The 15,715-nt window shown below is 47.1% G+C and overlaps 1 protein-coding gene across 1 annotated transcript; it reads left to right on the forward strand.

The window, feature by feature from the left end:
• The first annotated feature begins 2,728 nt into the window (after window positions 1-2,728).
• On the forward strand, window positions 2,729-15,715 carry csnk1da (casein kinase 1, delta a). The gene is made up of 9 exons (XM_079178249.1): window positions 2,729-3,183; window positions 10,052-10,162; window positions 11,433-11,581; window positions 11,697-11,925; window positions 12,017-12,187; window positions 12,294-12,442; window positions 13,138-13,306; window positions 13,448-13,557; window positions 15,596-15,715. The coding sequence occupies exons 1-9, from the start codon at window positions 3,108-3,110 to the stop codon at window positions 15,644-15,646; spliced, it is 1,215 nt and encodes a 404-aa protein (XP_079034375.1). The 5' UTR covers window positions 2,729-3,107; the 3' UTR covers window positions 15,647-15,715.

Consider the following 15,715-nt stretch of genomic DNA (forward strand, 5'->3'; position numbering starts at 1 on the left):
CTGGGAACGTCTGGCGGAGGACCCTGTCCGGGAGGTCTTTAACTCCCACCTCCGGAAGAACTTCTCACACATCCCGAGGGAGGTTGGGAACATGGAATCCGAATGGACCATGTTCAAAGCCTCTATTGTGGACGCGGCCGCTAGGAGCTGTGGCCGGAAGGTCATCGGTGCCTGTCGTGGCGGCAACCCGAGAACCCGGTGGTGGACACCGGAGGTGAGGGAAGCCGTCAAGCTGAAGAAGGAGGCCTTCAGGGCCTGTTTGGCCCAGGGGTCTCCTGAAGCAGCTGAGAGGTACCGGCAGGCCAGAAGGACTGCAGCTGCGGTGGTCGCGGGTGCTAAAACTCGGGCATGGGAGGAGTTCGGGGAGGCCATGGAGAAGGACTTTCGGTTGGCCTCAAAGAGGTTCTGGCAAACCATCCGACGCCTCAGGAAGGGAAAGCAGGGCCTACCCCAGGCTGTTCTCAGCAGGGGGGGGGAACTGTTGACCCGGACGGGGGACATTGTCGGGCGGTGGAAAGAACACTTTGAGGAACTCCTAAACCCGACCAACATGTCCTCTGCAGAGGAGGCAGCGCCTGAAGACCTGGGGGGCTCACCCATATCCCTGGCAGAGGTCGCTAAGGTAGTCAAAAAGCTCCTTGGTGGCAAGGCGCCGGGGGTGGATGAGATCCGCCCTGAGATGCTGAAGGCGCTGGACACTGTTGGGCTGTCTTGGCTGACACGCCTCTTCAGTGTCGCATGGGGGTCGGGATCAGTGCCCATGGACTGGCAGACCGGGGTGGTGGTTCCCATTTTCAAAAAGGGGGACCGGAGAGTGTGCTCGAATTATCGGGGTATCACACTACTCAGCCTCCCGGGGAAAGCTTATGCCAGGGTGCTGGAAAGGAGGCTCCGACCGTTTGTCGAACCTCGGATTCAAGAGGAGCAGTGCGGATTCCGTCCCGGCCGTGGAACAATGGACCAGCTCTTTACCCTCGCAAGACTACTGGAGGGGTTCTGGGAGTTTGCCCAACCAGTCTACATGTGTTTTGTGGACTTGGAGAAGGCTTTCGACCGGGTCCCTCGGGGGTTCTTGTGGGGGGTGCTGCGGGAGTATGGGGTGCCGGACCCGTTACAACGGGCGATCCGGTCTCTGTACGACTGCAGTAGGAGCTGTGTCCGCATTCTCGGCAATAAGTCAGACACGTTCCCGGTGGGTGTTGGCCTCCGCCAGGGCTGCCCTTTGTCACCGGTCCTGTTCGTGACTTTCATGGACAGGATTTCTAGGCGCAGCCGGGCGGTGGAGAACGTCAGGTTCGGGGGTCTCGGGATCACCTCTCTACTATATGCAGACGATGTGGTCCTGTTGGCCTCCTCGGATCGTGACCTCCAGCATTCATTGGGGCGGTTTGCAGCTGAGTGTGAAGCGGCGGGGATGAGAGTTAGCACCTCCAAATCCGAGGCCATGGTGCTCTGCCGGAAACCGGTGGATTGCTCCCTCCAGGTGGGGACGGAGTGCCTACCTCAAGTGAAGGAGTTTAAGTATCTCGGGGTCTTGTTCACGAGTGAGGGTAAGATGGAGCGGGAGATCGACAGGCGGATCGGTGCGGCTGCAGCAGTAAAGCAGGCGCTGCACCGGACCGTCTTGGTGAAGAGAGAGCTGAGCCGGAAAGCAAAGCTCTCAATTTACTGGTCGGTCTACGTTCCTACCCTCACCTATGGTCACGAACTCTGGGTCGTGACCGAAAGGACAAGGTCGCGGGTACAAGCGGCCGAAATGAGTTTCCTCCGTAGGGTGGCCGGGCTCAGCCTTAGAGATAGGGTAAGGAGCTCGGACATCAGGAGGGAACTTGGAGTCGAGCCGCTACTCCTTCGCATCGAAAGGAGTCAGCTGAGGTGGTTCGGGCATCTGATTAGGATGCCTCCTGGACGCCTCCCACTGGAGGTTTTCCGGGCACGTCCAACTGGGAGGAGACCCCGGGGAAGACCCAGAACACGCTGGAGGGATTATATCTCCCAGCTGGCCTGGGAACGCCTCGGGATCCCCCAGTATGAGCTGGAAAATGTTGCGGGCGAGAGGGAAGTCTGGGTCAGCCTGCTTGGCCTGCTGCCACCGCGACCCGACCCCGGATAAGCGGAGGAAAATGGATGGATGGATGGATTAAGTATTATTTATGGACACTATCTTTATATATATATATATTATGATGTGATGTGTGATAAATATTTTAATGTATTGTTTTGAATCATACATGGTGTTCCTACGGTCAAAAACTTAGTAAACATGAACATGAATTGGGAGAGATATTATGGGGAAAAAACTGAGAGCAAACTCCACAGGCAAAGCAGCCAGGTTAAACGTTATGATAGGTGAACTTTATTTAACGTCAATGAAGCTTTCAGTTTGTGACCCAGAAGCCTTTGAATCCGGAGACTGTGAAAATGAGACTGATAATCCAGATTGAATGAGTGATTCAATCAGTAAAGAGGGCACGGCGGACATGTACGAAAACGTGGGGAAGAGAGCATAACCGTATCAAATCAATCAGTGGAAGGCTTCAAATTAAAAGTGTATTGTTACTTTTATCACAAGCTATTTCCGGGTTCAGTTAAATCCTTAAAACTTTAGTCCTCGGTGCAGGCCCAGTGAAGCTGTTACCGGTCTTGCTCTCTACTTCAGACGCTCTCTGGCAGCGTCCTCCCTCATCACCCAGCAGGGAAGTGACGTCAGACACCTCCTAGTGGATTGACAGAGACGGTAAAGACGGACCAGGACCCAGCGTAACCTCCACCAAAATCCATCTTCATCCGTGGACAATTAACGCGCATCCGTATCAAAAGCAGCGAGTGCATAAATTACAAACTCAAACCTTTTGAACGAGTTGCGTATTAGCCCAATATGAGGTCAGCGTCGTTTTAAAACAAGCGGTGAAAGATTGTGAGAGCCGACTTCATCCGGGAGACGACCTACAGGAAGACTCCACCATCGCTACCGAGAGGTTTTAATGTTTCGGCTGTTTCGCCTGTTCTGCTGTTAAACAGGCTCGAGCTTTTAAAACCTGAACATTTTTTGGGGGATATTTTGGAGCTAGCGAGCGCGCTTGCTAGCAGAACACAGATCGCTAATCATGGAGCTGAGAGTGGGGAACCGATATAGACTGGGCAGGAAAATTGGAAGTGGATCATTTGGAGACATCTACCTGGGTGAGTTCGAGTCAAATACACCCGCTGTTCTGTCTTTGTCTCCGGCTAACGTTACCTCCATCTGGGACATGGAGCGCTGACAGTTTGTCAGCTGGTTTCCCAAACGAGCTCCATCAGCTGTTCAGTGTTTAGTGTTAGCAACATTAGCCACTCAGCTAGCACTCTGTGTAGCTAAGCAGCTAGCGTTAACAAAACGGTACCTTGACATTTCACAGGAGACGATGTACATGGTGAATTTGCTCGACTTATGGGGACACTTTGGCTGCCGTGACATGAATGTCCAAGTGAACCGTGTTCACGACAGGAATCTTTAACTGACGGCTACCCGCTGTGCAACATGAGCTAAACCCTTTATCGGCTAACGTTAGCTCATATTTGAGTTCCCTTTAGTCTCCTGGAAGCAGCAGGAGACCGGGAAACACAGGCCATGGGCTTTACTGTTAAGTGGTAAATGACATGAACCTAACCTAGTGATGCTGAGGAGTCACCTCTAAAGACACCAGGCCGGTTCACGGTCTTCCTCTGATCCCTAAAAGAGGGATCCATCAGAAGACTAATGTTAGCTTCATCGGTGCTTGTCAAACAGGATCATTTCCTTGACAGGTTTCCAAAAGGTTTTTTTCTTACAGTTTCATTGCGCAACCAATAGATTTCTCTCTGACAGTAACCACTATATGAAACGTGTTGTATTTGTGTGTAATCCGGGTCCTTCAGACCAGCTGTGGTGTCTTTGACTTGAAACTGGTTAATAGATCCTGCCCCCAGTTTAGTGCCTGAGGGGACATGTTCAGACATTGCTGAGTGTCGTATGCAAATGTTACCTATTGATCATGTTTGTTTTCGAAAAACATAATTGACTGGGTGTGTTGCCTCTCATTGAAGGTGAATGTTAGAGAGATAAGCATTAGCTGGGCTGGTTAAAGATTGTTAGCAATGAGACTGTTATTAATGATGGGATGTGCATCAATACTGACATCTGTGCGTTAGAGGCACACACGTTTGGGAAATCTAGAATTGGAAAACATTGGAATTAAAATTCCTAATTTATTAAATAACATCTTCTTTACATTATGTGGTGGCCACATCGGAGGTCATCCTCTTGGCAACAGTGTTTGACAACAGCTGATCGCATTTCTGAGCTTAAGACTTAGTCATCTGGACAACAATGGAGAGGAGACATTATTAATTCATGAAGCAGGTTTTTCTTTTTACTGCCTGTGAACTGATCACCTCATCACTGACATCTAATCAACCCCAAGAGAAGAATACCCAAGTCTGACTGTTGGCACTCTCTCACAATATGATTTAATTATGTGGCAGTGTTATATTATTGATTATTTTGGTATGGCGGAATTTAGTAATTGACCCATATACAGGCAATGGTTTACACAGAACTAGTACAGATAAGTAATGCATTTGCAGAAGTTCTATTTAACTCCTTTTGGTAAAATATCTTTAAATATGTCTCCTAAACTGCTCTTTGAAGACGATGAGATCTAGTAAGAAAACAAGCTTTTATCAGAATGGACACGAGAACAGGGCTGCTACTGTTATTCTCAGTATTGGTGACTCGTGGATTATTTCTATCAGTCGTTTGTCCGTAAAATGACAGAGAAAAGTGAAAAAAAATACGCTCATTAAATATCGTGAAATGTTACGCTCCCTCTCCCCCTGAGGGTTAATGATTTACTTCGTAAACTATGCTAGTACCCATTTTTTCTGGCGTCAGTGGAGTTTTCTGCTCATAGCTTAACGAATGCATTAGTTAGCTTCAGTCTGTTCCACATGACCTGTTGATTGGACTGAAGGCGAGAGCTGCCGGCTGCTTACATGTTATTCCAGCTCGCTGGCTGGTGACTGATGTGACGCAACATTGGTAACGAGCCCGAACAGTGCGTGGTTCTATAGCATCAAGGCGCCTGATGCAGTATTAGAAGTGTAGCGGAAATATTTAGTGCTCGTGGTTAAATTTTATGCATGTACGTCGTGCAGTAATACTCCCATACAGAGCTTTGATGAAGTGTGAGCAGCTGGCTCACTGGGTGGTGCACTCTGCTGGACTCGGTGTGATTGGCAGGAGGAGGAGATGAGGTCAGCTGTTGGAACGAAGCCCTGTACTCTCTGTGCTCTGACTGGGTGTAAACGTGGACTGTCAGAAGTGGTAGTTAGTCATCATTTGAGAGGTTTGTCATGACAAAACATGACACTGGCTCAGTCCAAACCGTGGTAACAAAATCCACCTAAAGCTCACTACCTGAGACTGCGGTTATTCGGGTGATGTGCTGAAGTGTTTACCTTTTAGTTCTGAAGAGCGAAGCCGAAGTGTCTTAAACCTTGCATTCTCTCTACTGTCCATCAGGGGGCGACTCCTCTGATTGTATAGAAGTCTATGAGAAAATGACTCTACTTCTCTCTTGATTTATTACCTCAGTAAACATTGTAAACATGAGTTTATGGTCTCAATCTCTAGTTTCAAGTCTTCTTCAATACAGCATGATGTTCATTTAATAAATTATGGTCCATTTAGAGTCAAATAAAGCATGACGCAGGGTAGTGCTGGGCGGCATACCGTTTCAACCGGTATACCGGTTTCAATTTCCTGTACGATATGAATTTTCACATACCAGAATTTTCATAGTCAGAACACTGCTGTCTGTCTTCAACAGGCAGCTAAAGATGTCGTTTGCTACCTAAAGCGATAGTGTCGGAGCTAGTTATCTTATCTGTATTGAGACGGATCCCTAGTCATGGTCATAACTTTATAACAATCAACAACCCACAACTAACGCTCTTTAACAGAGCAAAACACCACGACACAACAGTCTGTGACACATAAACAATTTGTAACACTAATAATTGTACATTTATAAAATTTCACCGCCGAACTGCATGCTGGGTACAGCTCACTCGCCTGCTAGCACAACAGTCTGCTAACAGCTGGGAGAGGCTCCGTCCTCCAGTAACGTTACATTACAGAACAGCGATGCAGGATAAACATAGACAGACCGGAGATGCACCGATAGAGTTTGACACATATGCAACGCTGATTACGTGTAATATGTGTGGTATTTGTTATAAATGTACGTTGGTACGTAGAGGGTGATAAGAAGCTCTACATGGAGGGGCTTAGGACCCAGGGGAATGTAGGTGAAGGAAACCGAAAGAGACGGAAGACACGCCACACAAACAGCTGTTCACCGCTCATCACGACCCTGTAGACCAGAGATTCTCAACTGGTGGGTCGTCGCGGACCCGTTTTCAGTGGGTTGCGGGCCTTTGCCTTAAAGCAGCGGAGTTATTCACGCTCCTTTCCAGCATTTACGGCACTTGTTCAACGGCGCAGGAAAAACACCGACCAATGCGTTGTAAATCACGTCACGTGATGCAGTTTAGCCAATCAAATAAGGGTATTCTGATACGTTTCCTGACTCCAGTGAGATGTACCCACACCGTGTTACAGGGAGGGGAGACAAGGAAAGACATGATAGGGCAGATCTCATGTAAAGCTAAATGTGAAAGTCAAATATTTGTATGATCTACTTTAAGAATCTAAATTGCAATAAATACCTCAGTTCTCTACTGGTGCTGCGAAAACACTGTGTTAAAATTGGGGGGTTTTTTCGCGGCAAATACATATTAAGTGTTTGAGTGTGAAAAAAAATACCGTGATATACCATGATACCGCCAGAGTTTTGCAAAATACCGTGATATACACTTTTGGTCATACCGCCCAGCACTAACGCAGGGTATGCTTTAGGGCGGGGCTGCCTTGTGATTGACAGGTCGCTACCAGAGTTACGGCATCTCTACGTCACTCCTCTGCAGTCCAAACATGGTCACTTCCGTTCACGGTTTGCAAAAAGCCAAGATGGCGACAGCCAAAACGCCAGACTCAAGGCTTCATAACGGCAGTCCACAAACCAATGGTTGACGTCACGACGGCTACGTCCGCTTCTTATGTACGGTCTTTGCCATTTACTTGCCGGAAGCGGCCACTTCCTGGACACTCTCTGCTGTGTCCATCTGCAAACAGTTGAACCTAGCTCAGCGTTTTACACCGCGTATTGAGGCATCATCTCACAACGCACTGCGCTGGCCTGTCGTGCCGGCTACACTCCTGGTAGATAACTGAATCCCACACTGAGTTACAATTGTAATCGAAAGGAAAACACAGATTGCTTTTTTAAATGTTTTTAAAAGGCAAACTTTAGTGACGAGGAACATCTCTGCTTCAGTTTGTTATCCGTTTGACCAGGACTTGTGTAACAGATACTGTAAAGTGAGAGCAGTCGGTGTGTGCTGAAAGGGATGGGCCCATTTACATAAGCAAAGCGAGCAACAATTGCAGAGAAGTCGAGACACGCTGAGGGCCCAGCGCTGCCGGTGACTCACTGCTCCTCTGGAGCTCCGTGGTTTGGTTGCGTACAAAGCGACTGCGTTTATAGCGGTCGAGGTGACGTCACCTCAGGCCACTGCTTCTCAGAAACTTTTGAGAGTTGGGAAATCTTTTTGTTGTTGTTGCTTTAAAGATGCAAAGCACCGGCCACATTGATCCATTTCAGAGTTCCACATCTTACGTTCAGGGTTTGATGTGTGTCCTTGTCCTGAACCACAAAGGGCCCATGGCTCCCAGAGGCCTTGCACGGCTCCCAGAGGCCTTGCACCACATCAGCCTTCTTTATCTTGTTTGTGCTGTGGATCTTTATAAGTGACACTCCAGAGTGAGTTTAATCTGCGCCATGCTTCTGTGTTCAAGTCTGGACTGGTCCGCCCCGCCGGTTAACACGCACACACTAGAGTGCCAGCGTGACATGATAGTGTGTAGTTATTAACATCATAAAAAGTTTAAAGTGAAGTGACTCAGTGTAAATTGGGGTATTAGTAGTTTTACCTCTGTTGCTGTTCTAGTGTAGGGGGGGATGTGTCCGGGCATGTTCCACCTGCAGCCGCGCTCGGGATAAAAACACACACACGCCACATATGCACACACTTTTGTCCCAATAACACACAATCTCAAAAAGGTCCTGGGCTGGGGGGGGCAATTCCTAGGAAAATCTGTCGAGACAAATCACATTCCTGTGACGCAAAGAAAGCTGACAAAACACTGAGATGTGCTGCTCTGACTGTGAAGAGCCTTTGTGGACATTTTCACTTGATTGGTGGGTTAATCGATTGGCCAATCACACGCTCTAGAACAACAAGTCATTGTGAGTGAAGCGTCTTTATGTTGTGCTGAAACTGAAGTTTCGACTGTGTTTACTCTCACTCTATAAGAATACATACATTGGACATAATTATACATTTATCTCATGATTGTTCATCTATCATTATCTTCTTGATTTCAGAAAACCCCCTTTTTAAAAAAAAAAAAATTTGTAAAGGAATAAAATAAATTGTGAACAGCTTCCACACAGCTCTCAACATGGCGACGGCTGAGCCAGCGGCTAGCAGCTAACAGCGCTATCGGTACAGACTACGGCAACAGCGCTGACAGTGTTTACTGCTACGTGCCTGCGACTACGTCCGTCGGTCAGAACGCCGTTATCAGCTGTGATTGTCGTCTGAGCGTTAGCTAGCCGGTGGGGCAGGCTAAGCTAACACAGCAGTGAGAAGCTCTGACACAGAGGGCGTGTGATAGACATTACCCCACAATATTTTTACATAGCAAATAGTTGTTTACTGCTATATTACTGCTGCCTTAAATCTCCAAAAGAAAATTAATGTAAAAGTGAATAAATATAAAATAAAAAAAGCGTGTTGAGGGGAGAGTTGTGCTGCCCTATATCAGGCTCATTGATAAATACTTCCCATTGTTGCCCTCTAACATGGTCCTCTGCGGGGAAACAAAATGTCGTCCCTGATGCCATGCAGGGAAATGCAATCTGTGGTGGACTGACCCGTTTAAAGCTTCTACCGGGACTGATGGATTTGGGTAGACAGTCAGAGGGAGATCAATGTCATCTAATTTGGTTGCATATAGATATGATCTGCAGCAGATCTGCCCCTTTGTTTCCCTGCATCAATGAGACGCCCTCTCACATGCTGCTCAGCATGATTTGATCAGTTCTCGTGTGTAAACGTTAAACCATATTAGCTTTCAAAGTGAGTCATGGCTTCCCCCCCGCCCCACCCCGCCCAGGGGAGTGGTGCCCCGCCCAGATGACCTCATACGGAGAAATCGATGATGCTCCATTGGTGCCACTTTGAACCGCTGCCCGTGTGAGACCATGTGTGTGAAAACGGGATTATGTAACCTGGTGTTCAGTTGCCGTGTTTTAAGTGGAAGAGAACTGGAACCCGTAACCATGTTAAGGAAGCGAGCAAGCTGAAGCACTGCAGCAGTAGAGAGCGGACTCTCATGCAGACGCTGTTGTCTGAAGAAATGTAATTATAGCTGCGAGGAAGTCGGGCTGCACATGCAAGGAGACACTCGAGAGGAGAGCAGGGTACATGCAGTGACGCTGGTGGTGTCTCTTCCATGTTGACTGGCTTTAAGTTTTTATGAGTTACTATGAACTTTTAACTGGTTATGAAACCGTCTCAATATAATACTGATGACTTTGTGTGTGTGTGTGTGTGTGTGTGTGTGTGTGTGTGTGTGTGTGTGTGTGTGTGTGTGTGTGTGTGTGTGTGTGTGTGTGTGTGTGTGTGTGTGTGTGTGTGTGTGTGTGTGTGTGTGTGTGTGTGTGTGAGAAACTTAGACTTGGATAAACGTGATTACACTGGACTTTGACCCGACTGCAGTAAATCTTCTTGAGCGTGGACAATCTGACTTGTCCACGCTCTGCTGCAGACGAGACAAACCAGTAGTCGTCGTGAATGTCTGCGTACTCCGGTTAACGTCCTGCATTCTGCCTGTCCCGTCTAGGTACGGACATCTCTGTCGGAGAGGAGGTCGCCATCAAGTTGGAATGCGTGAAGACCAAACACCCACAGCTCCACATCGAGAGCAAGATCTACAAGATGATGCAGGGCGGAGGTACGGTACACGTGCACACACATCCTGTCACTCTGTAAAGTGTTGTTTGTACTTTAATGAACTATGAACTATGTACTCCATGTCAATACAGGCCTCCTATATTGTCATCATAAGCTGTATATTATATTATAGCAGGGATCTTATTTTGTAGCCTAATTCCCTCCCTGATCACAAAACAGTGTTTGGAAACTGAACCGTACCCGGTGAGGTGGGAGAACTTGTTGATGTAAAAGTGTATCTGTAAATATTCTGGTGGGTTAAAGAAAACTGACACCGACATCCACTCATCACACTCCTCCCCAGAGAGTCTCAAGAATGGACAGAAGTCTAGACCAATGTTGCCCGTCAGTGGACTGTTACTCATGACATGTAACCCAACTGATTGGTGCATCAGAGTCAAAGTAGCGCATTTTTAAAAAGGTGCTAAGTTCCACATTCAGAGCATATATGTGATTGAGGGATTTGCCGCCACACGGCTCTCAACATGGCGACCGCTGAGCTGGCGGCTAGCAGCTAACGGTGCAAGCAACAGCGCTGACCTTAATATATCTTTACAGAGCAAGTCGGTGTTTGCTGTTATACAAATGCAAATTTTGCATTTCGAATTTAGCACCTTTTTAAAAAATGAATTTATTACATCAGCAATAATATAACCTGACTGCATGTACACGTTCGTTACAAATGTGCCCACGCATGCATTTATATTTTTGTCCCAGCACGCTAGGATGTATCAGCGCACGCCGGCTGACCCAGACCGAGGGCTGTATTTGCGTTTGTACGTATATAAATAGATGTGTGCTTGGTGCTGAGCGACATCATTTTGTTGCCGTCTGCCTATAGAAGGGAATGCCAGATGGCCGCTTTGCCTTGGCAACGTCAGCCAATTACCAGCTACTACTAAACCAGCTGGCCTCTGCCTTCACACTGCTGCTGTGCCCGTGTGTGTGCACGGTGGGGGGGGGTGGACAGGTGGACAGTGTGTCCCCATCAACATTTTATTGTCAATAGTAACACTACACTGGCTTGCACCAGACTACTTTTAAAATATTGTGATTTAAGACTTGTATCACATTTAGCCTTGAACCACCATAAGTACAAGAAACTATAATATTCAGTATATTTACTCTGAATTTTGAAGATATTCAAGGTACCTGTGGAGAAAACACCCATCTTTTGGTAACGTAAAAAGCCTTTTGCGTCACAGTACTCCTTCAATAAGCACTAAATATTTCCCCTTCCTCCCTCTTTCCTGCTCCCTCCTCTCCTCCAGTGGGCATTCCTACGATAAAGTGGTGCGGGGCCGAGGGCGACTACAATGTGATGGTGATGGAGCTGCTGGGGCCCAGCCTGGAGGACCTGTTCAACTTCTGCTCTCGGAAGTTCAGCCTCAAGACAGTCCTGCTGCTGGCCGACCAGATGGTGAGTCCCGATGGTCTCCACGTAGCGCCCACTCATCGGACGTCGTATCGGAACGCATGTCATTCGTGTTTGCGCACTAACGACAATCACCATCTCTCCCGCTTCTCTCCTCTAGATCAGCCGCATCGAGTACATCCACTCCAAGAACTTCATCCACCGAGACGTGAAGCCGGACAACTTCCTGATGGGGCTTGGCAAGAAGGGCAACCTGGTCTACATCATCGACTTTGGCCTTGCCAAGAAGTACCGCGACGCGCGCACACACCAGCACATCCCCTACCGCGAGAACAAGAACCTGACCGGCACGGCGCGCTACGCCTCCATCAACACGCATCTGGGCATCGGTAAGACCGGCGTCCACAAAATCCTCCAATGAATGAATGGATGGAACCCCGTCCACGCTGCCGATCTGACTTTGTCCTCTTGCGTCCACAGAGCAGTCCAGACGGGACGACTTGGAGTCGCTGGGCTACGTCCTCATGTACTTCAACCTGGGCTCGCTTCCCTGGCAAGGCCTGAAAGCTGCCACCAAGAGGCAGAAGTACGAGCGCATCAGCGAGAAGAAAATGTCCACGCCCATTGAGGTCCTCTGCAAAGGCTACCCATGTAAGTCTCTCCGCTCTTTGTTAGTTCCATAAGTCGTGGATTAACGTTGATCCAAACCGAACCCTCACTGCTCATGTGTCCTGATCCTCTTCCCCCCCACACACAGCGGAGTTTGCCACCTACCTGAACTTCTGCCGCTCCCTGCGCTTCGACGACAAGCCCGACTACTCGTACCTCCGCCAGCTCTTCAGGAACCTCTTCCACAGGCAGGGCTTCTCCTATGACTACGTCTTCGACTGGAACATGCTCAAGTTTGTAAGTATTTGGTTGCATTATTACTGAGTCCGGGTTTAGCCAGAAAGGTGCAAGGTGTAGTACCTGCGCCAAAGAAGTCAACATTTCACCTCTGTTACAGGGTCCATACCATCTAAATTTGGAGTCATCAGTTATATTTTAAAACATCCTCACAATTAACTTACAGCAGGGCAAGAATATGTAGAATTCAACCAAACTGCTGAAAGTAAAGAGGAAAGGTGCTAGTTGCTAGAATTTAATCAAACAAACAAACTATAAAATGTACACTGATGGATGTATTATCAGCAAGCCCTCGGGGCAGCTCTGAGGACGCTGCAGTGACTCACTAATGACTCTGGAGATACGAGCGGTTTTACAAGTCACACTGCTTGTAAATGTCAGTTCATTTTTTTTAATGTTTTGAAACTAAATTTCTGGCCCGATTGCACCTTTTTAAACAAACTGAGTTGTTTAAAGACCTTGTTGACTAGCCAACACTTTCATGGTCTTTCATGGTCCATACCAACACTTTCATGGTCTTATTTTAAGCCTCTCTTCTGAGTTTTAAACCACTTGTACTGTGGAGAGAGGCCGACCAGAGGGCCGGCCTGGACCACTCGAGGATTTCATTCACACCACAGATGAAGTTCTAACTTGTGACAAATTACACATGAAATCTGAGGTTGCACAGAATTAACCGTGTCTGTTTGTTTTAGGGCGCCAACAGGGCCGTGGAGGACGCAGAGAGGGAGCGTCGGGAGCGGGAGGAGAGGCTGAGGCACAGCAGGAACCCCGCGGCCAGGGGCCTGGCCTCGGCCTCAGGAAGAGCCAGGGCAACTCAGGAGGTCGCGGCCCCCTCACCACTCAACCCCGCCTCACAAACAGGTCAGCGCGCACAAACACACACAAACAAACAAACAAAAGGAAGCTGAAATCAGCTGACTGACATAACCCAGCTGCTGTAATTTAAGTTTGAACATAACAGTCGGGGCTTTTTCATCATTTGACCTCTTGTGCCCTTTTCAGGTTTGGAGAAGGAGAGGAAGGTGAGCATGCGTCTTCATCGTGGGGCGCCTGTCAACATCTCCTCTTCGGATCTCACGGGACGCCAGGACGCATCGCGCATGTCCTCACAGGTAACACAGGCGCACCAAGACACGCCGCTTAGTTATGTAGTGTATGAAATCCTCACGGTCTGACTAGGGCTGTCGCATCATGGGATTTAGTTGAAGATTCGTTGTCATACGGATAATTGCGATTCATTTTATGGCGCACAGAAACAGTGGTTCACCTCTCGTTCCGCTGCACGGATCTATACTAAATAGCTCGTTCTAAAACGGTCTAAGAAGACGCAAGAAGAGACGGCATTTATATGAACCGTCTAATCGGTAAAGCTGGATGGAAGCAACTCTAGCGACACTATCCTTAGAACCGTCAAACATGCTGCTGCAGCAGCCGCTGTAGATCAACAGATGTATCACCTCTCAAAACAGAACTTGTGGTTAGCTAACGGCTAACTGGAGAACCGGTCCAACAGCTTTGTTTGCATGGTGTTTTCTCTCCTGGCGTTGGAACACTTTACTCACCCAGCTGATGGAAACGCACCTAATTCACTTGCTATTTGTAACGACTATGCAAAGTGACAGCGGTCAGCTCAAATAATCACAAAGCTCAGTGTCAGGGAGTTACGTAATACAATTAACGAGCAAATGTAATTGAACAGCTAAAGTTACTGAGAACAATAGGTCATTTAATTACAGTTACTATTAAGAATGTTGGTGTTTACAAAGTGGTTACATCCGAGTATATTATTTTTGGGTAAAATGTTTATATGCAGAGTATAACATTCATTATGTTGCTCTGTTCCAATCTTAATTCAAGGTATATTGTAGAATTTAATAAAAGTTTGACAGTTGGTGTTGAGTACCGTTGTGAAGCAAAGTTTTGAAATGATGTCCGTCGGCATCTTCTAAATTTGTCCGTTGCCATCTTGGTTTTTTTCTTTGTTGTGAGGTTTTAGGGCTTTTCAGCTTTATTGCCCAGTTTAAAACACTTGTTATAAAAGTTATCAAATGTAATTATGTCTTACATTTTTAAAAGGGTAACTAGTAATCTGTAACTTATTACAGTTCAAAAGTAACCATCCCAACGCTGTAGTTGCGACAGGTCTGTCGTACCAAGCTTTGTTTTTCACGGTAGAGCAGGGAAGGTTTTGTTGGGTCCAAGAAATGCGAATTAAAAAGAACAAAGGGAGGACTTTGCATTGCTCAACAGTACATATTGTGAAATCTACTATTTCCTGACAAAAAAGGAACCATAGATTACAAGAAAACACACTGTGCATCGGCTTCTATACACTTCCCTTTTTCAATGATACCAAATGTTAGTTTGTTCCCCTTTTTTTACATTCACTGACGGGAAGCAACCAAATAGCTGCAGTAGTTCTGTAAGAGACAGATTAACGAGAACAATTTAGATAAGGGTATTTTTAATAGCATGGGGTAAATAAGTATTATTTTTGTCCTAGTTTAAGATCATCTCCGAGCATCCAGCAGGTAGTGTGGATCTGGACAGCAGCGCTTCATCAGCTCCTTTATTCTCTGTGACCTGCTGGGGGAGCACTAGGTCTACAGAGTGTAACAGGGGGATGTTAATAACTAGTGCAATGTTATTGTTATATTATTACAAAAATATCAATGTAATCCAAGCCTTTTTAAGTGCTTTAGAAATGAGCAATGTTTCTGGTATTGTGGTCTATTTATCATAAGATGTTGTTAAAGGGATCATCCTAAAAACACCTTTCTGTCTGAATCTTTGTGTTTCAGCACCAAACGCACAGCGAGCTTTCCGTCTGTAGTACAAACAATAACGCCGCCGCCGTGTTTATGCATAGATGACGTTATTTTGAGTGGTGATGGAACGGCTACAATGTTAGCGAAGCCGAGCCCTGATCAAACCAAACTCCAGTCAGACAACAAGCGTTCCTAAAAGCTGCTTGCTTGTCGTCTTGCAGAAAGACTTAAGGCATGAACTCACACAGGGTTGACCTTTTTTTTATTGATCCTTTATTCATGTAGTTGGATCTTATGATTACCTTTATATAATATGTTTTTAAAGAGATTTGTGTCTTATCTCTGATGGAAAAAATAAGTAATTTCCATGTGCCCTCTGCAGGCCCTGTCCCGGGTCACGCCCAGCGGCCTCCAGTCTGCAGCGCCGCGGTGAAACCCTCCCCCATCCACCTGTGCACCACGGAGGCCTCAACACGCACCGCCTACAACACACACACACACA

This window comes from Pholis gunnellus (assembly GCF_910591455.1).
Source record: "Pholis gunnellus genome assembly, chromosome: 17".
NCBI lineage: Eukaryota > Metazoa > Chordata > Actinopteri > Perciformes > Pholidae > Pholis > Pholis gunnellus.

Excerpts from the sequence above, each read along its gene's own strand:
- csnk1da (XM_079178249.1), top strand. The coding sequence starts at position 3,108 with ATGGAGCTGAGAGTGGGGAACCGATATAGACTGGGCAGGAAAATTGGA. Across the intron at positions 10,163-11,432 it reads CAAGATGATGCAGGGCGGAG|TGGGCATTCCTACGATAAAG; the intron begins GTACGGTACACG and ends CCTCTCCTCCAG. Across the intron at positions 12,188-12,293 it reads CCTCTGCAAAGGCTACCCAT|CGGAGTTTGCCACCTACCTG; the intron begins GTAAGTCTCTCC and ends CCCCACACACAG.